The 20566-nt window shown below is 38.9% G+C and overlaps 1 protein-coding gene across 1 annotated transcript in view; it reads left to right on the top strand.

Annotated features, from left to right (window-relative positions):
• nf2a (NF2, moesin-ezrin-radixin like (MERLIN) tumor suppressor a) overlaps positions 1-20566 on the top strand; it is a 52721-nt gene that overhangs the window by 6405 nt on the left and 25750 nt on the right. Inside the window, exons 4-6 of the mRNA XM_074670006.1 lie at positions 7175-7258; positions 18294-18362; positions 18485-18567. Of these exons, the coding sequence (XP_074526107.1) occupies positions 7175-7258; positions 18294-18362; positions 18485-18567 (236 nt within the window). The remainder of the gene's footprint in view (positions 1-7174; positions 7259-18293; positions 18363-18484; positions 18568-20566) is intronic.

Raw genomic sequence — 20566 nt, 5'->3', positions numbered from 1 at the left:
TTTTCTGAAAAGTCATTTTCATTAGTTATAAGAGGTTAAAAATGAGGCTCTACGTCACATTTAATGATGATTGACAGCTGCTGTTCTTGTGTATTTTTTTCAGGGATTGTAAAATATGTCAGGAGGTAGAGTCAAAAAGAGATAAGACTCTCGAAAGAAACAAAACATATATTATTTTTATCACCGGGCTCCACTCGGATTCCACTCTGTATACAAAAAACTGAAATCTTATCAAGTTTTTTTGTCTTATTTTCAGCAGAAATGTCTTTTCAGATCTGATATGAGCCACATTTGCCTGACTGGTCCAGAAATATGTCTTATTTGAAGTTATTTAAAAACAAAGATGAGGACTAAACTGCCTATAACAAGTTACAAAATCTGCCAGTGGTGTACGAGAAATGTGCTTGTACTAAGACATTATTCTAATCTTGACAAGCAATTTTCTCTTACCCCACTGGCAGATTTTTTCACTTGTTACAGGCAGTTTAGACCTCATTTTTGTCTGTAAAGAACTTGGAATGAGACATTTTTGTGGACTGGTCAGGTTTAAGGGATTCATATCAGGTCTAAAAAGATATTTAATTTTACTAAAAACAAGAGAAAAACACTTGAAAATATTTCGTTTTTTGCAGTGTACAGTCTGTTAGGGGTGGGAGAAAAAATGGAGATACGATATGTTATGGTTTTTTGTTTGGCAATATCAAAATCAGGATTCTTTGTAAATAAAAACAGTTTTTATTCAAATTAAAATTCTTCATTCCAGTCTTTGTTTTTAAACTTGATTGGAAAGAAGTTACCACTTTTCTCCAGCAGAGGGTGAAATGTTTCTCTCCGACTCACATGATGTGCTTTTTATGGGAAAATATGTCTCCTGATATAGTCTGTAGACATTATCATCATCATTTAGGGATGAGTACCTTTCACATTTGAAACAATACGGTACCGATGCCCGGTACCTAGCAATCAGTATGGTACTTTTTTGTGTTTATGTTGTGAAAAATATCAATTTGTTTAATAATGAAATATAAAAATTGTCCCGTTTAACATATTTATTCTTCAATATATAACCTTGCAATGCTGTGTTCATGTCCAGCATGGAAAATCACCAACTCTTCCACTCCCTCACAGTCACAAGGATGCATTTAGGTACCGGAACATGGTACCTTTTGGTTTTACGTGAATTGGTACCGGATACTTTTGACATGATTCGGCCGGTACCTATTAAAGTACCTAATTCGGCACCCACACCTATCATCACTTAACTTTTTCCCATTATCTAGTGCTCAAAAGGCAAACTGAAAATGGAAAAAATTATAACAGAATCAAATTGCAAACATAGCATAGCATCCCAGCCTTACTAGATATGTGGTAGCTACACTCTGTACTCTCTCCACAGGTGTCAGAGATGCTGTCAGGTAGTTGGAAACGGTGTGGGAAAAGAGTAAGGACTCTGATTCAAAAGTAGAAAACAGATGAAAAGATCCAAATGATAGTTTGAATAATTCTATAAAAAGTAGACTATAGAAAAGTCATTGACTTTGACATCTAAAAGACTTCAAAATGTGATATAAATTTAGAGATACTGTGAAATAATGAAGCTGATTGACTGATCAGCTGCATCCTGACAAATCTGATCCTGTGCCAACAGAGGACACGCAGCCTCGGACAGACATCCTGCCAAGTGGTGGAGCAGAGCACTCTCTGATACACTCTCTGTCCCGGTCTCATTGTGTGCAGCCACATGGAATCAATGCACAACATATTACTGCTGCCCTTTCTCTTCACTTAATACTCCTCGGGGAATCCCTGCCAAGCCTGCTTCACCGCTCCAGAGATGAGATTTGTTACTGTGTGCTCCCTTCATCCAGTTCTAGCAGCCACATTTATCAATTACCAATTAGGCTTTAAGGGCTCAGTTATTGGCCCAGTTAATGACATATTCTCTACGGGATTCTCGTCTCCTGTCATACCCGTCCCGTTGTGGCTGGTTTGGTAATTTGGCGGAGGCAGAGCTTGTGTTCCTGAACATTTGGATAGAGACACTTGTCTCCTTAATACTCATGAAAGTCTCTCTGTGTCTTTTAATCCATTTAGAGGTAGTCGAAGCGATTCTTTTATTTCGCGGGGAAGCCTCGCTGAAAGAAAAGAAGACCAAAGCTGACAAATGGCTCAGTTAAAGTGGTACACAGCGACAAGAGGCGAAGAATACCAATGTGTAGCCTGTCTCTTTATTACCCCGCTCTCATTAATTCACATAATGTCGGGAGCTGCCCTCTGTGCAGATAGTGTCACCGGCATGACAGCTGGATTAGTGCTTATCAGAAATGATCACCGACCCGGATACAAACACACACACACACACACACACACGCGCACACACTCAGCTTACACAAACAGACACACGACTTCTTCCCCTCAGCCCAAAATCTTGGCAGCAACGTGCTCTCATTTGTGAAGCAGATTGCAGCCTCGGCCTCTTGTGCTCCGCTCCATTAGAGAGCTGTCACCTTTGGGCTCCTCACCTTTGTCAGCTCAAAACAAGAGGAGACAGATCAACCGGCTTTGCAAATGATCAGGTTTGAAGCACCAAACTGCGCACTTCCACCGCTCGGGCTATTTTTTACATTAAACTTAACAATGTGTCTCTTCGTCTTCTGCGTGTGGCTCTTCTGCAGATTCAGTCAGTTTGACAGGTGAGGGAGCTCTGGTTGTGACACCTGGTGAGACGCAGCGCTTGAATCTGCAGGGAGCTTGTTAAAAGGGATTGCTGCTTTATTTTTAGGGCTTCATGTTATTACTGTGATCTTTGACAGTTTAGTCAACACACTGAGCAACAAGATTGTTTTCCATAAAGTGAAAACTGGAGGCCTAAACCTGGAATTCGCCACTCTTCGAGGGTGACCAGGTGCTCACGAGCCACATGTGGGACAAGGTGTGTGTTTGTGTGGGACATGCTACTACAATGCTGAAACATAGGGGAAATTGTTAGATAATTTCCATCTAACCACGAAAAAATTAATACTTCTAATGAACAACATGTAGGGATGGGTACCAAATTAGGTACTTTTAAAGGTACTGACCGAATTCTGTCAAAAGTACCGGGTACCTATTCACGCGAAATCAAAAGGTACCATGTTCAGGTACCTAAATGCATCCTTGTGACTGTGAGGGAGTGGAAGAGTAGGTGATTTTCCATACTGGACATGAACATATCATTGCAAGGTTATACTTTGAAGAATAAATATGTAAAATTGAAATATATATATATATATATATATATATATATATATATATATATATATATATATATTATTAAACAAATTGATATTTTTACCACATACAGCCAAAAAAGTACCAAAATTTGTTACGGTTGAGTACCGGTACCAATTACTAGGTACCAGGCATCGGTACACAGCATTGCAAGGTGTGCTTTGAAGAAGAAATATGTTAAATTAAAAAAATATATATATTTATTATCGAACAAATTGATATTTTTTACCACATACAGCCAAAAAAGTACCGAAAAGTAGTACTGTTGAGTACCGGTACCAATTACCAAGAACTGGGCATCGGTTCAAATATGAAAGGTATCCACAACATGTATTTGTTGTGGAATTTTTCCAATTCAAAAGACAAGAAAATGCATTTGTCACAGGAAAATGATACTCAAAAAAAAACAATTAAAAAATATACTGGTAAAAGTTCAACAAAGAGACCACAAGTTTCTCAGAACTTGTGAAATATTGTAATTGTATTCATTTGCAGGGTGTCTATGGGGTCTTAAAAAGTATCAACAGTTGATAAAACAATTGTCGGAAAATTAAGGCCCCTTAAAAGTACTAAAACGTCTTAATTGTGATGTAATGAGATATCAAATTTTATTGGTATTCAAACTTTGACTCCAAAAATATCCATGAATAATTATTTTCCTCCTTGTGACTGTTACAAACTAATCTGACAAGTCAGACAGACAGTTCCATATATCCGCCATGGAAATAGTCCATCTGGTTTGAAAACGTTCTTAGGGGCTGAAGCTTCAAAAATATTTGCACCTGGTGATCGGACAATTGTTCCGCTCACCACACTCATCACAGACCAGCGTGTATTTGTTTAGAACAAATTTTCTTTGTTCAAATCAACTTTTTACTGGATACAAAGCGACAAGATTAGATATTTATCAATACAGTTACATAGCGCTGTTGTGTAAAACGTGACAACAAGAAAAGTTGTAATTTTGTGTATTGCTAGTAGCCCAACATATCCATAGGCTAATGTGACAAACTCAGTTCGTACAGTAGTTTAGTAGCCGTCAGTTTAGTAGCATATGTGTCGCTGATAAAAAGCAAATAACACATTTTCAGCATCGATTTCAGCATATACCCTGATTTAGAGTATCAGCAAATTTTTGCGTTCAGTGTATGTTCTTAGCTCTTGTAAGTCCACTGTGTGCAATAAAACAAAAAGACATGGGTGACAACATCTTAACTTTGTGTGTGAGCTGTTTCTTGTAAGTTTGACATCATGATGTGTGTTGCTCTACATCACACTCACCTCCATGTGGGGTGGAGAAATACTAAAGCAAATTCCCAAAACTCATACTGTGAATTGCCCTGCACTGCTTTCGATCTTAAATAAAGAAGTTCGAAGTAGTGTAGTCCCTTTTTCTCAGAGGAATTTCATGATTTTTCACCAAAATCTGCAATTTGGTGTCTGAAGCTTTTACCTTACTTTTTCATGTCATTGGGCAGAGGTAAGGAGGAGCAGTTGACAGGTCGATCAACTCGCCACATGTACGACTACACTGATAGACAGTGAAAAATACTCATAGCCCTCTTTCAGCTATTGAATGAAAGAGTCTCAATTTGCGGGACATGGAAAAGTGATTAAAATGCTGTGCACCTAGTCACACTAAGTCCCACACATTAATGCAGCTGTCCTGCAGGTCCAGAGAGAAACACGACTGATATAAAAATTAGTGACCTTCCCCTCTTAGTATTATCTGGGGCTTCTTTGGCATGTTTTTCTGCTTTGCTGACTTGCAGGCTTGGAGCAGCTTCACGATCATATGAACTAATGTTGGCTGTGGTACATACTGCAGCTCCTGGCTCACTATCTAATAGGTCCCTGTGTGGCTATGATACTTAAGTCCTCCGGTATTTATTTTGAAAAGGTCGCCCTGTTTGCAGACCTCTCTGGAATGTGAAAGCAGAGGTACACTGGAGCAGAAGTCACTGCGAGTTTATGTATCACGATTTAACTTGAAATTGTGTCTTCTGAAAGCTAGAACCTGAACACTGTGCTTTGACAAATACAGGCTGTCAAAAGTTCAGGCTGTCAGAAGACAGTTTCAGAAAGTTGTGTTTTATGCTGCGCTGTCACTCTTCTCTCTGAGGTATTGAGTTTTTTTTTTCATTTTGTTTGAGTCAAGTAAGACGAGCTGTCAATCTGATTCAAGTCCGTCACGTCTCTGAAGTCGTTTTCATCTTCTAAAGGAAGTCGATATGAAGCAGATGTAACACTCAAACTGAAAACAAAGACATTCAGATTTACATTATAGATGAAACTGCTTCTAAACACACTCGTTCTGACGTTGTTGTCTTATTCCTGTTCAGTCTTTAGTTAAATTCTTTAACGCTGTCATTCTGGCGTTGACAGTTGTATGAAAACAAAGTTATCAGTGCTTCACACCGCTGACACATCTGTGTCATGTAATCCCGGTCATGGAGAGGGTAAGATTTAAGGAAGCTGTTTCACCACTATGTGGCAGTAGTGTGCTAATAAGTGACTTGTGATAAAGGTGTATCAGATTTACCCAGAGCCGCTGAGAAGGATTCAACGGCACTGGACATACGAGATTTGAGTATCTGTGAAGGAAGGAACCAAACTCTGCTCTTTTCCTTCATATTATTAAATTTTGGCAAATTAATGGATTGACTTTTTTGAAAGTCAACGTCTTAATTTAGAGTTAAATTTAAGTTAACTGATTTTTTTTTTCCAATTATCTTTTCATTTATTTTCACTTTTTATATACATACAAGGCAAGAACAAAGCCAAGACAAGTAGAATCAAAACCAAAAGAGAGTTAAACAGGATGGAAAATATAAAAAAGACAATAAATAAATAAAAGATTTAAAGTAACTAAATAAATAAAATAGAAAAAAATATATTATTTGAAATTTTTTTTTTAAATAGAATAAAAAATACAAAATAAATCATGGTCACAGTGCTTTGTTTTTTTTTTAATTGACTGAATTTTTGTTTAACTGTGCCTCACCTCTGTACACTTTACTACCTCTTGCTTTGGAATGACACAGTTTCCGTTAATTAAATGCAAATGAAAAAAAAAAAAACGATCACTTTTTTTTCAACCAGAAGCTGATAAATAAGAAAGAGAGGAAACAGGGAGGCTGGATTTATTTGGAGATAAAGACAAAGTAATCCAAGCAGCAGAACTGAAAAGCTCTAAACAACTTACAAACACTCTCAAATCTCTCCACAACATTAGGGCTTTGTGTGTGAGTGTCTCTGCTCTGCCCTCCATCACAACCACAACACTGCGTACTATAGTGACTTTTAGTTTGTTTTAGCATGAAGACATGCTATGTTTGTGACAGGAGGAGATCAGAAGAGAGAGTCCTTACATGTTTTCAATTGTGTCCCATAAAAAAATTGAATTAGTAAGAAAAAGATGAAATACGGACAGAAATTACACTCAGAGTAGCTACATACCACCAAACACCTCACCTGCATTTTTAAAAAATACTTCAGAGTTCACGTTTTATTGTAGTTATAGACTTTTCATGGGAAAAATCCTTCTTATGGTGCTTTTTGATAGCTGTTGGTCTTTGTTCATTGACTTTCATTAACAGCAGTGTGTGAAGGCTGACACAAAAATAAAAAATATAGTAATTTTGAGTACTGAGGTGTGGAAACAAGGATTGATATCTTCTTTATTTTGCCTGGATTTGTGTTTGCATTGAACATTCTGGTACATCACAACACTTCACAACTCCTTTCCATTCCCTCAGTCATTTAACAAATTGTGAAATTACACAAACTATATGTGTCTCAGAAATAAAGCAGTGAAGCCAGATCTGTTATTCAGGTGTAAACATGCAAAGCAAGAGCAGCAGCTCCTTAACCCAAGAGATGACTATATTTGGTAACTCCACAGGTGAAGAGGAAGATCCTGGAGGAGGAGATTCACTGTCCACCTGAGGCCTCTGTGCTGCTAGCCTCCTACGCTGTCCATGCCAAGGTAAGTGCACCTTTAGGGACTCACAATTTAATTGGCAGGTGAAAAAAAAAATCCTTCCATTCATTCATCAGTGCTCTGCACTCTGTTACAGTTTATTTTTGGTGCATTCATTGTTGGCATGACCAAGAAAACTCCTTCGCCTTACAAATCAATGTGACTATAATCTATTTTCTAAAGAGAAAAGGAGTAGACCCAGAGGTCTGGGAAATTTTCATCCAGCTCTCAGGCCTATCCAAGCAGGGACAAGCCTTTAGAGGAAACAGACCCAGTTCTGTCTGAGGCTCTTTTTTTTACCTTCTATTTCACTGAGACAGAGCCCTGTATGAAATACCTCTAATGTATGAGTTCGGATGCTCTGGAGGAAGCCTTTTAACCAACTGCTCTGATATTCAGAGAAAAAAATGTCTGCTAAAGCAGAGTCTTTATGTCCCAGCAGATCTGCAGGTAGCACGAAATACTTAACAGATACTACACAGAAATCTCATTAATCAAAGGCTCTGCTGCGCGAGGAAGGGTTTTCAGCTGTGCATCTTGCCACTAATGAAGTAATGGCTTCTCTGGACAGATAATGCATGCAGGAACTGTTGAAGCAGAAATATGGGTCATCACCGACAAATCTGAAGATGTGTTACTTAAATGGAAGCCATGAATTGATCTTCCGTACTTTGGAGCAGATGGCTGCAGGAGAAAGATGTATGTATTAAAGACTCACTGAAAGGCTGGAGTTTTATGGAGGTGAAAGCTGTGTTGACTGTTTCAGTTACACAAGCTTGGGTGTCCAAACTTCTTACAAAGAGTATTTACTCACTGTGAAAGTAGCATATGAATTCTCTATTTGTTTACAGTTTCTTTTAGTGATTCCTGTAAGAATCACTCACCAAGTGTGGTCTAACATCCTTGTTCCATCATTACAGACTGATGAAATCAAACCTCACCTGTCCCTCAGGTGTCTCTTGATACCAGATGGTCAGTGGTCTGTTGTGTTACATGCCCTGTGATTTCTTCATCTCTTTTTCATCATTTAGCATTAAGAGTGGATCACTACTTTGTATGGTTCATTTGTTGGTCGTAGACACCAAACTGGTTTTATCTTCAGTGATACTTTTATTATTTTTGCTCCTGTGTTTGTCTGGAGATCCTACATGTAAACATGGCCACATTGTTTACATGTGAAATCAGCTGTGAGCAGCCTGTAGCATGTCAATGCTAACTAGTGCAAGGCCTGATGTTTCCCACAAGGTGAGGGGTAGGAGGTGAGGACAACATGCACAATGTAAATTAGTGAGACATTACTAGATATAGGGTGTCCATAAAATCTTTTTACTATTTAAAAACAATATTACAAATGCAAGTGAACTGACAAACAAAATAAGAAGTAGGTACTGATTTTTTTTTTTTGATTTAATATGAAAACTTAATTTGTATGACAATCCTAAAGGGCTTGTCTTACACATTTGTTATTTTCCTGAGATGTTCTTGGTACCACTTTCTTTATCTCACGCTGTCCCTGTTTCCATAAATTTGTTTGTGCCATGCACAAAGTGACGGACGTGACGGTGGATCTGTTCCATACTAAGTTCTGTAGTTTTGAAAGTTTGTTCCAATAGACCATGACACACACATTGCTAGGCACCCTTCCGTTGGTTGTGGCTGCCTGTTGCAGCAGTCCTGTCTTCCTTGTCCATTTCTTGTAAGTTTTTCATCTCTTTTTTTGTCATTTTCAAATTTAGAGTGAATCATTACTTTGTCTGGTTCATTTGTTGGTCATGAACACCAAACTGGTTTTGTTTGTGATATTTTTACTATTTTTGCATTTGTGTTTGTCTGAAGATCCTACATGTAACCATGACCGCATCGTTTACATTTGAAATCAGCTGTTGGCAGCCTGTAGCATGTCAATGCTAACTGGTGCAAGGCCAGATGTTTCCTCACAAGGTGAGGAGAGGGAGGTGAGGATACTCAAGTGTGAGCTAAGAAGTGACGATATGGACCTTTCCATCCATCGTTATTGGGATTGAAGATCTATCTCCAATAAGGTGGACGAGCTAGCCATGTTAACCCAGCAGCAGAGGGAATACCAGAAGGGAGACTAGCATCATGCTATTCACAGACATGGCTAACAGAGCTAATACCAGACACCAAGGCCACATTGGAAGAGCTTCACCTGCTGTGAGCAGACAGGATCCAGGAGACAGAGACTGAACAGACTGCTGAAGAAGCTCAGTCCTGGACCCTGTGGAGGTGGAGGCTGGCTGAACTGGACAGTGATGGACAAGCTGTCAGCATCTATTCTCTTATGGACCTTTTTGCACTTTCTATACACTTTCTTACTTTTTTTTACTTGATTGCTGCTGTGACTCCTCCTGAATTTCCCCTGGCGATAAAGTATTTTCTAGTCTATTGTAGCTTTTCTTGAGGAGTAGCCGTTTTAAGGCGCTCATTTAAAAGTAGCTCTTTCATCAACAGGAGACCTAAAATACACAAATGCAATGTGATTAAACACTTTGATAACTACCTGGTAAACACAACTTTTGTAATATAAATTTTAGATTATAAAGACACTTTGTGGACACTTTTGGTTTAGTTTGTGCTCTTGACAGAAAATCTAAATGTACACATGCAATTCAGAACATGCTTCATTTCATCGTAAGAAAGAAGATGTGGTCAGAAGTGTTTAAAATAAGCTTTGTTTAGAGGCATTTAAACTGCGCAGCTCTATATAAAAAGGCGCTGCTGCATAAAATCTTTCACTGATTTATTGGTGGAGGATCAAACAACAAGTTCACCTGACGTCAATGGAAATCCCTCCACAGGAAGAAGCAGTCTTAATAAACCTCAAGCGATCAGAGTCGTTTTGGTTGAAGGATCCCATCTCTCTGAAATCCACACGAAGAAAGATAGGGAGAGTGAGGTGCAGCTTTTTGACAGGCGGACAAGGTCTAGTGAGACTGTAGCTCTACCTCAAAGGTTTGGCCGAGAGCCTTTGGAGACTCGCACATCCCATGCCAATTTAGCCGACCAGGTTTAAAGAGTGTGTAGAAAAAAAATCAGCAAATGAGTCTGAGACTGGAGCTCCCTGCTGTGAGCAACCTCACTCTGGAGACAGAAGAGAAAATGAGACTACGATCTGTTTTCATTTAAACAGGAGTCCACTTTGATTAGAGACAATACGAGTACGGTGGCTTTGTGAAGGGGCGACAGGTACATGTTGAGCAGAGCAGCTGCTGGGAGACTTTTCTCCTTTTCTTTTTCTCATCATGAGTTGTTTTCATTTCCCTGTCAACATCACCACCCGTTATGTTGAGTAGATCACACAGTGGGGTTTATTTTAGTGCCTCTAATCATGATTATACCAGCCTGATATTTAGAGTAAGAAGGAAAGAAAATAAAAAACATTAATGCGGTGGAAAGGATTTTTCAGAGTCTTCTGCCCATACCAGGTAAAGACAGATATTTATTTTTTTCCTCTTTCTACAATGTTACAATCACAGCAGGAAGCCATCAAAGCTGCTTTTGCCTGGTATGAGCTGCAGAGTGTTTGAACGGAACCAAAAGTCAAGTCAAGAAGACTGACTCTCAAACTATTTCACTCATGATTTGGGTTGAAAAATTAATAAAATAGACAATAGAATAGAATAGAATAGAAAATATTTAGCCCAGAGGGAAATTCAGGAAGAGTCACATCAGCAATCAAGAAAAAAGAAGTAAGAAGTTGTATAGAAAGTACAAAAAGGTCCATAACACTTCTCCACACTTTTAGAAACATCTGGCCTTGCACCAGTTAGCATTGACATGCTACAGGCTGCTAACAGCTAAATTCACATGTAAACAATGTGGCCACGGTTACATGTGGGATCTCCAGACAAACACATGAGCAAAAATAGTAAAAATATCACTGAAGACAAAACCAGTCTGGTGTCCACGACCTACAAATTAATCATACAAAGTAATGATCCACTCCAAATACAAAGGTGAAATAAATGACAAGAAACGGACAAAGAAGACAGAGCTGCTGCAACAGACAGCCACAACCAACAGAGCTGAGCCTAGCAATGTGTGTGTCATGGTTTCAAAACAAGATACTCAAACTCCCTGAATTTAGAATGGAACAGATCCACCCACATCTGTCAATTTTTGCATTGCACAAGAAATTTATAGAAACAGGGACAGCGTGAGATAAAGAGAGGGGTATGGATGACCAAGAACATCTCAGGAAAATAACGAATGTGCAAGACAAGCCCTTTAGGATTCTCCTACAAAAAAAGTTTTCATATTAAATTATCTTTAAAAAAAACTTCTTGTTAAATTGCTTTTTAAATTGTAAAAAGATTTTATGGACACCCTATGTCTCACTAAATTACATTGTGCACATCCTCACCTCCTTCCCCTCACCTTGTGGGAAACATCAGGCCTTGCACCAATTAGCATTGACATGCTAACTGGCTAACTTAGTGGTTACATGTAGGATCTCCAGACATCTACAGGAGCAAAAAATAGTAAAAATATTACTGAAGACAAAACCAGTTTGGTGTCCATGACCAACAAATAAACCATACAAAATAATGATCCACTCTAAATACAGAAATGACAAAAAAGAGATGAAAAAATTACAAGAAACAGACTAGGAAAAGATAACTGCTGTAACAGTCAGCCACAACAGGGCGGCGCCTAGCAACAAATGTTACATCATCACCAATGTTTCATCCTCAAAAGTTTTGACTGAAAATCTCAACTAGTGTATTGCGTTTTTTTTTCCTCTTTACTGAGAAAAAAGGATTAATCATCTATAAAACTAGATGCCAATCCAGTTTCTGCCTGTAGCTTTAGTTTTTTAGTAAAAAAAAAAGATTCAGTCTTTACTTGATGCCAGAATGTGTTATGCCCTTCCTCATTGTTAGTCATAGCTGTGATGGTTTAAAGCAGAAAAATGAAAGTTTGATGACTAATCCTTTATGAATATAACTTTTTAAAGGTTAAACCTGAGCCATCTGTTGCATTAAACTGAGAAAGAAAACACAGAATGACTCAATGTATAAAATCTTCTGAATAACTCCATTTAAGAGCCTATTCAGCTCTTATATGTTTGTTTTGCAGTGAACAAACATTACACCTCTTAGTCCGCAGAGGCTTCTGTGCCTTCTGCTTTGTATTCCAAACTGCTGCAGTGCTGCAAAAAAAAAAAAAAAAAAAAGTATCAGGAGGGAATTGCAGGAAGCTGCCTCAACAAGAAAATACAGAGGGGACTTTCTTTGGGAGGGGGGTTTCATATAGGGGGAGGACTCAGAGATTCACAGTGAAGAGACGTATATCATTTTATGAATGCCACAGATGAGAGAAAACCTTTTTCTTCACGTCTGGCTCCGACATTTTCTGATTAAATAATTTGGATTTTCGTCCAAAATAAGTTTGATTTGTAGCTGTTTTTTTCATCTTTCCACCTCACAGCGTGTTGCGTTGATTAGATGATTTTTAATCTTTGCAAACAGCCGCAAACCAAAAACAGATGTTTTTTTCAGTTTCAATCTGAAACACAGAATATATTTATGGCTCATCAGCAGCTGTGGGTTGATTATATAAAACACAGGTTTGTATGTGTCTTAAAAAGTCTCCAAATAGATTTTTTGATTAAAAAATGCAAGGGCAGTCTTTTGATGCCAAGAGGTCTAAAAGAAATTTGAATGGGTCTAAATAAATCAAAGGGCGGATCTTTTCAACTCAGTTCTATGCTGCTCTGTGTTTGCAACATGGAGCTAAAGGCTAACACACAGATTAAGCTGTTTGTGCTAATGTCCATTCCAACCCACATGTAGCAGTTATTCTGCAGTGGTCTGTTCAAACTTGAATCTATTAACAAAAAGAAGAGTGAGGTTGTGTTAGCTCTGCTTGGTAGTAGCTGGCAGGACATAGCGAGGATTTGCTAATGTTACACATTACAGATACATCTCAGAGTGCTGGGCTGTCAGTAGCGCTAAATAAATAGCTGGCTACTAAACTGCAGTACAAACCAACAAAATTTGCTTGTTGTGACGTTTCAAACTATACAGGGATAATGAGTCTACGTCATCACAAAGATGCTTGACCGCAGAAACAGCATTAAGCTCCATTCATTCAGACAAGGTAGCGTTTTTTAAACACCAAATTTAACCTGTTATCAGCATAAAAATGTTCGGTTGTTCTGTGGTCAGTTTTTAGAAATGATATTGTACAGCAGAGGCAATGTCTATCAAGTTTTGACCGTCACAGAGCAACCGGTGTTTTGGAGTTAATAGCGACCATGCTAACTCTCAGTCAACAGAATTAGTGATTAACGGCCAAGAGTCGCCAGTTAACAGGGTCACACTTTACACTGAAACACTAGCGACGTCTGCTGGTAAATAACTAACTCTGGACGTAGTTTTGGTTCTTTTATTATGAACCGGGTCTCAGACTCAGCAGTCTGTGTGCTTTTTTTGTTCTGGGAGGGTTTCTGATTTATTGACACATGTTTACGTCCTGGTCTGTCACAGTCTGGTAAGTGCCCACGGATAATGCAGTCATGAGCATCGAGTGACAGTTATGTGTTTAAATTGCTCTTTGGGTACACGCGGGATTTCTCCACTAAATATGTCTGTCCACCTAATACCTGTCCACTTGCTGATTTCTTTTGTCCACTCACTGCTATTTCACAAACCTGGGAGCTGTTTACCAGCCATCAAAATGATATCAAGTTAAACAAAATATGTTCTTTGATGGTTATCTCCTCCACGTCAGTTGACAAACCATTATACTCCGCAGTGCTTCTGCACCTAAGTTGCACGCGCATCCAGTGTTGATGATAAACAAATAATCCCTTTATAGCAGTGGTCCCCAATCCCCAGGCTGTGGACCAGTACCAGTCCATTGGTTCAGTTGGTACCGGGTCGCACATAAACAATACTCAACTTACATTATTTCAGTGTGATTTATTATCTGATTCTAAACAATGGTTTATTTTGAAAAATGACTGGATTCTCTCTGTCATACCTGTCTATGAATCATTCTTGACACCAAACCCCCAAGCTAGCAAAATGGACAAAAAACACTTAAATTAGAAGGTTAGAAAGCTCAAATTTGTTGTGTAAGAAACTGTTGAAAACGTAAGAATAGCATGTTGACTCATTGCAGTTATTGGCCTACAAACATAATGCCTAAGTTGGTGAAAACATCACGAGATGTGCAGGTGTTGAAATTAAAAACAGAGTATGTTCAAACAGAAATCTTGCCTTACAGTTTGGGAACTCACCAGAAATTACTTTTCAGTCAGGGCTGAATGTCTGCACCAAATTTCATGCCAATCCAGTCAATATTATTGAATGATTTTTCCAAAAACTGGTGCCAAAAGAAGAGTCAGGAGACAGTCAGAGAGGCACAGGACAGACTTTCACAGACAGTTGAGTCTTAATATTGATTCATATCCGTCTGAGGAAGTATCAAGAAAGAGACTCAGTTTAGAGGAAAGTTGTGTTTCTTAGAAGTGTGCTTGAAATGGATTTTCTCAAAGTGACTGCACTGTGTGAGTCACACAGTTCTCAAATTCAGAAACTGGCTCCAACTGAACACCCCGTATCCTGTTAAATGAAAATATTGACACAAACCGACCTCTGAGAATAGATTCTTAGTGTTAGTTTGAAATAATTGGAGAAAAAAAGGTGTTGCTGTCAAAGTGCCACATTTACTGTACCATTACCTGAAGCTGAAGCAGGCTCCATGATGACTGTAGCTCTATCTATTATCAATTATGTAGCACTTACAAACAAACAGGAGAAGAACTAAGGGACTGCAAAACTGAAGGGATCTCATTAAATGGCCCTCGGCTTCTTCACTCTGTTAGCCACTTAGCCGAGGGCCCAGGCTTTCCAATCTCTCTGCTCAGCTTATTAAAGTCAAGTCTGCTCAGTGCTTTTTCGGACTGGTGTGCACAAAAATGACAATATTAATAGTAATTTAATAACCCTGATAACACAAAAGTAGGAAAATGAAACAAAAACAAATCTTCAAAATAGAATTTTTAATGTCTTTATTTGTAAGCGTACTTTGTTGCATCCACACATCTGATTGGTATTCGGCCTCTTCTTGCGCTTATTCTGTGGCAACGCCTTTGTTGTGTATATTTTTCTCCTCCTTCATGTAACTGGCCAACTAAAAGTAAAAGTCTGAGGCAAATTGCGTCAACACTTCAGCTCTATAGCATTTTAAAGCTATCTGAACCATCTCAGCGGTGTTGTTAGTTTTCTCTCAGACTCAGATTCAAACAGGGGATGAGTCATTTCAGCCTGACTGTTTGCCACCAAGGTAAACCAGAGGATCACAGAGGTAAAGAGACACCACTTTTATTCTCTGTCAGCTTCTTAAAGTGGAGGACAAAAGGCTCCTCCTAAATCCTCCTAAAACTTTGGCGACTTTAGTGCCCTCACCTGAGTGGTTTAGCACTTAAGATGTTTGCCTTTACATCTTGAAAAGCACAGAAAAAAAGGGAAACCAAGGATGTTAAAAGGACGATTTAAAATGAGATAATCAGCACCCTAATTGGTTATTTTTAAATGCTATTTCTCAGTATATAGTGTTCAGTTCTCTGTAAGATCAAGAGGAAGGGCTACACAGCCCTTGGAACAAAGACAAACCAAGACCTCACTTGAAACCAAGGAATAAGGGGTGTGACTAATTTCCCATGATATGGATATATATATTTTAATCAGATATCCAATCTGTTGCTACTTCATATTACTATTAGCCATATTTTGACTTGTTTGTTGTATTTGAAATCGCTTGTTATAACGACCTACGTAATGCTGCTATAGCAACAGCTACAGCTAATAATAGCTACAGTGATGTCAGACCTTGGTGACAGATTAACAGCAAACAAACTGCATCTCATGAATGATCAGACAGCTAAGCTGCATTCAAGAGCTGCGTTAGCTACATAAGCTATGAAAAGCAGACGTTACTTCTTGCTACAATATAGCAAGAAGTCTGTTTGCTGTGAATTTGTCACCCTAATCAAACATTAGTTTATTATCACTGTGTAAAAAAGTGTTTTTTTTGGAAGTAACTTAACAGTTACTCTGCCTACGACAGCCAGTTAGCGTCTAGGGATGATCGAGTGGCGTCTCGTTTCTAGGAGATGTTTTTTTACCCCTATCCCTTGGCCCTTGAGACCTTTGCACAACAACAGCGACGCAAATAAACGGCACAAGATTGCGAAAAGTTTTGAGACGTCATATTCAATATCCGCAGCTGTTCTCCTTCAAACGGTGTCTTTGTAATTGTTGTCTTTGTAGTTTTTGTGTCTTTTGTCGTAAAGAACCAGTTGCTGGGACACAAACACAATTAATGTTGAATGTTTTGGGTTGGATTAGGGCTGGGGGATTATGGTAGAAATAAGAATCCCGATTATTTTAAGTGATATTGAAATCACAATTAATATACACAATTATTCATTTATTCAAAAACTTCAGTACTGATTTAAACACAACTTTAAAGAACCAGCAAGTGGCACATTCTGTATTATTGATACACATAAGTCACACACACTCGCTGTGGCTGCACATGGAACACAGAAGAGCTATGAAGCACAGGAACTTGCATACATCTACACTGTGTGGCATATTAATTGTTTTTCTTCGATTATATTGTTTTTATGATTGTCAGATGGCAAAATTGAAATCACGATTAAAATCCGATTAATTGTCCAGCCCTAGGTTGGATGTGTACTCGTCACAAGCGAAACTTTGGAAAAATCGGCCTAGGTCTTAAAAATAAAAGCCCCAATTTTGCTCAGCCAAATAATGTTGCTGATGTGAACTCTTGCATTGAAAAACAGTAAGTTCGAAAAAAAAAATGTGCAAGATATTTGCGCAAAAAATATGCTTCTGTTGTGAAAAGGGCTTTAAAACAGAAGGCCAAGAAGAAGAGGTTGACGAAGAGTAGGGATGGGTACCAAATTAGGTACTTTTATTGGTACATACTGAATTCTGTCAAAAGTACCGGGGACCGACTCACGTAACATTAAAAGGTAACATGTTTCAGTACCTAAATGCATCCTTGTGACTGTGAGGGAGTGGAAGAGTCGGCAATTTCCACGCTGGACATGAACCCAGCACTGCAAGGTTATATATTGAGAAATAAATATGTTAAAATGAAAAATATATATATTTTGTTATCAAAGAAATTGATATTTTTTACCACATATTAAATCGGCATATCGGACATTGGCGAAAAAAAATCCAATATATTTCATCCCTAGAAGAAGCACTTGTTTACATTTTTGTCTATTCTTGAAATGTTCTTTTCCAAATGAAAACAATAAAATTTAAGTTTCAAAGAAAAAAAACTTATAGCAACATGATTAAGGCTGATTTTTTATAACGATACAAACATAAATCCCTTGTCTCTCTAATTTTGACATGGATGAATACCTGATTGATAAAAATGAGACCTGCAATTATGTAAAGAGAGCATACCCTTTGGCTATTTTCAGCTTCAACTTAACCAAAAATGACTATAACCAGCATTCTTATTGCTGAAGAAAGTGCTGGATTTATATGCAGAGCATACAGCGACATACAGATGAAGGTAAATGTGCAGGTTAACCCACTTACATAAATCTACACTCGCAGCCTACTTTTTTACTTCTCTACATGTTTAATTCATATCCTTCCACCAGTCCCGTAGCAGCCCTGAGGAATTCCTCACCATCCACTCCATCATGCCTAATCCATCCATATCTCCCCTCAAACATGCATGATATAATTTGTATCCCGTCCCTGTGATGATAAGTGATCAGTCTCTCAGAGATATCTCCTAATAGCATCATTTATACGGTCTCTGAACAACTGGGTGCACGCTAATGACCTGACGGCTCACCGGCTTCCATTCATTCTCAGAGGCACCTTTCTCTTACAGGAGAAATCCTGACTGAGGACAGCTCCCAAGAGAGGAGAAGTCTGCCCTGTTATGGAAATGAACCATTATTTTGGAGTGATTTTCATTCTTTTGGCACTTTTGCTCTAATTTACAGTATGGGGACTATGATCCAAACATACACAAACCTGGTTTCTTGGCTGAGGAGGAGCTTCTACCAAAGCGGGTGAGTGGCAGCTGTCTTCATCTTACATATTCACCCAGTTATCTAGGCCAGCACCTGCATTATTCTGTTGTTCCAGTACGCAAACATTCATGGATATTCACATCTGTCGCTCTGCATTCCAGGTGATCAACCTGTACCAGATGACTGCAGAGATGTGGGAGGAGAGAATCACTGCGTGTTATGCTGAGCACAGGGGCAGGACGAGGTAAACAGAGCTACACCGAGTCTTTTATATTCATGAGCAGAGTTTAATTTGAAGTCCATTTTGAATGATGTACCCAAGATTTGGTCTGAGGAGAAATATTTTATGCAAAACTGACCCATGTTTTGGCAGTCGCAGGCTAAAAGAGTCTCTGCAGGGAAGTTTTCACTTTCTGTGTCCACGTTCGAGTAAATGCACCAACACCAAAAAGCTCAAAAATGTCCCTACCTTTTAAATGAAGCTTTTGGAGATTAAACAAAAAAAATCAGAGAGAAATAAAGCTATTAAAATTCAGCACAGGTGGAGCTATTTTCACAAATCAAAATGAAAACGATAATGAAAATCAGTTATTCTGTTGTTGCACTCTGCTCTTCTGCCACTCCGCACTAAGTTGGAAATGGATCAGGAGCCAATGTTGAGTGTCTTAAAACCCTCGTGGGTGTGGAGTTGTGGACAGGAAACTGAGTTAAACTGCTGCACTTTAGAAAAGTGAAAACTGACTCACTGCTGATGATCAATAACCCCTTCAACCCCAGCAGAGGGAGGGAGGTGGGTGGGCCTCACACCTTTGGCACTGTGGTTGTTTGGTGAGGGATGCAGGGGAGAGGTCACAGGCCAGTAGGGGGCACCAGAGCTGGGTTCAAATATAGAGTATTTGAGGTTTTGGAACTAACTCCGAGACAAACTTGGTGTTGTGTGTTCAAAACTTGAGATTTTATCACCTGCCTCAGCTTCCTTTAGTGTTTGATAACAGGTATCAGTGAAACATGAACATCAGGGCTGCAAACAACCATTTTGATAGTTGAGCAGCCATCAGTTATTGAAATGATTAACACACCCATTGGAAAATGATTTGCACCTTTATTTTAAGAGCTCTTTTTGCTGGCAGCATTCAAATTTAATCTGACTCTTTAACCTGGTTTATGCAACGTCGAGTCATAGCTTACATCATAGGTCTGCTTAGCCGTTTTTCAACTCAAAGGCCTACAGCCCCAAGTGGCCTGACGTGCACCCTATTCTAACACCTTGTACACATGTAGCGGGGAATTTTCAAAAATGAATATTGCCCCATCTTTCGTTTTTTGCAGCTCAAAGAATACCACACCCATGTTTGGCAGTGTTTTTCTGGCATGAAACCGGTGCAATCCAATCAGTAAAAACTTCCATAATTAAGCTGTGATATTTGAGAACCAAAAACTCTGTTTCGCAGCATTAACATGGAACCACGAAACCAGAGTTTTCTCAAGTCTTCACTTTGGCAGGAATTTACAGAAAACATAGTTTTCAGTGACGCAAAACTGTGGTTTCGTGTTGAAGTCAGGCCTTGTGAAAAATATGGTGTTTCCCAAGTACTCAGTTACATCGCCTAAATGTAACTACCTCAACATGACGCAAACGGCAAGCCCTGTCATTGGTTTTCTGAGAGGGGTCAAGTTTCCTCTGTTAACATTTCCAGAGCACATCGACCATACCATGTATCTCCTCTCTATAAGATTTGAAGGTGAGTGACTAAAAGGAAATGAAAGTGAAATCACAATATGGCTCTGACTTGGAACGTGAAGTTGAACCTCATAGTCTGCTGGCAGAGAGATCATTAACCTCTAGTTTCCACATAAACTGTGAACACACGCTGCAGTCTGCCGGTGCCGCAATCACCAACGACTGTGCACAGCAGTTGCGCTGTGAGTCTTCTTTTGCCACAATGCGCTGTAGAAACTCGCCAATCTCTCCAGAGCAGATCGTACCACACAGGAAATCAAACACAAAAACAATCAGAGTATCCGGTCATTTCAAAATAAAGCTCCATGTTCTGGCTCCAGATTGTAAATCTCATCCTTGTTTATTAAACCTACATCGCTGGCACAGGACTTGAAGTCATCAGTAGGTCAGATCCAGAGGAAATCTGACATTTTGGATGAGGAAAAGTAAATCTCTGAGGTGAAAAACTTCATAATTCACTACGTCACTACACATTCTTTCTATAAGAACACCAACAGAAAGG

This window comes from Halichoeres trimaculatus, unplaced genomic scaffold (genome assembly GCF_033239565.1).
Source record: "Halichoeres trimaculatus isolate MK-OKI-2021-1 unplaced genomic scaffold, fHalTri1.1 fHalTri1_scaffold_5, whole genome shotgun sequence".
Taxonomy (NCBI): Eukaryota; Metazoa; Chordata; class Actinopteri; order Labriformes; family Labridae; genus Halichoeres; species Halichoeres trimaculatus.
This window is presented reverse-complemented; position numbering and strand designations above follow the sequence as displayed.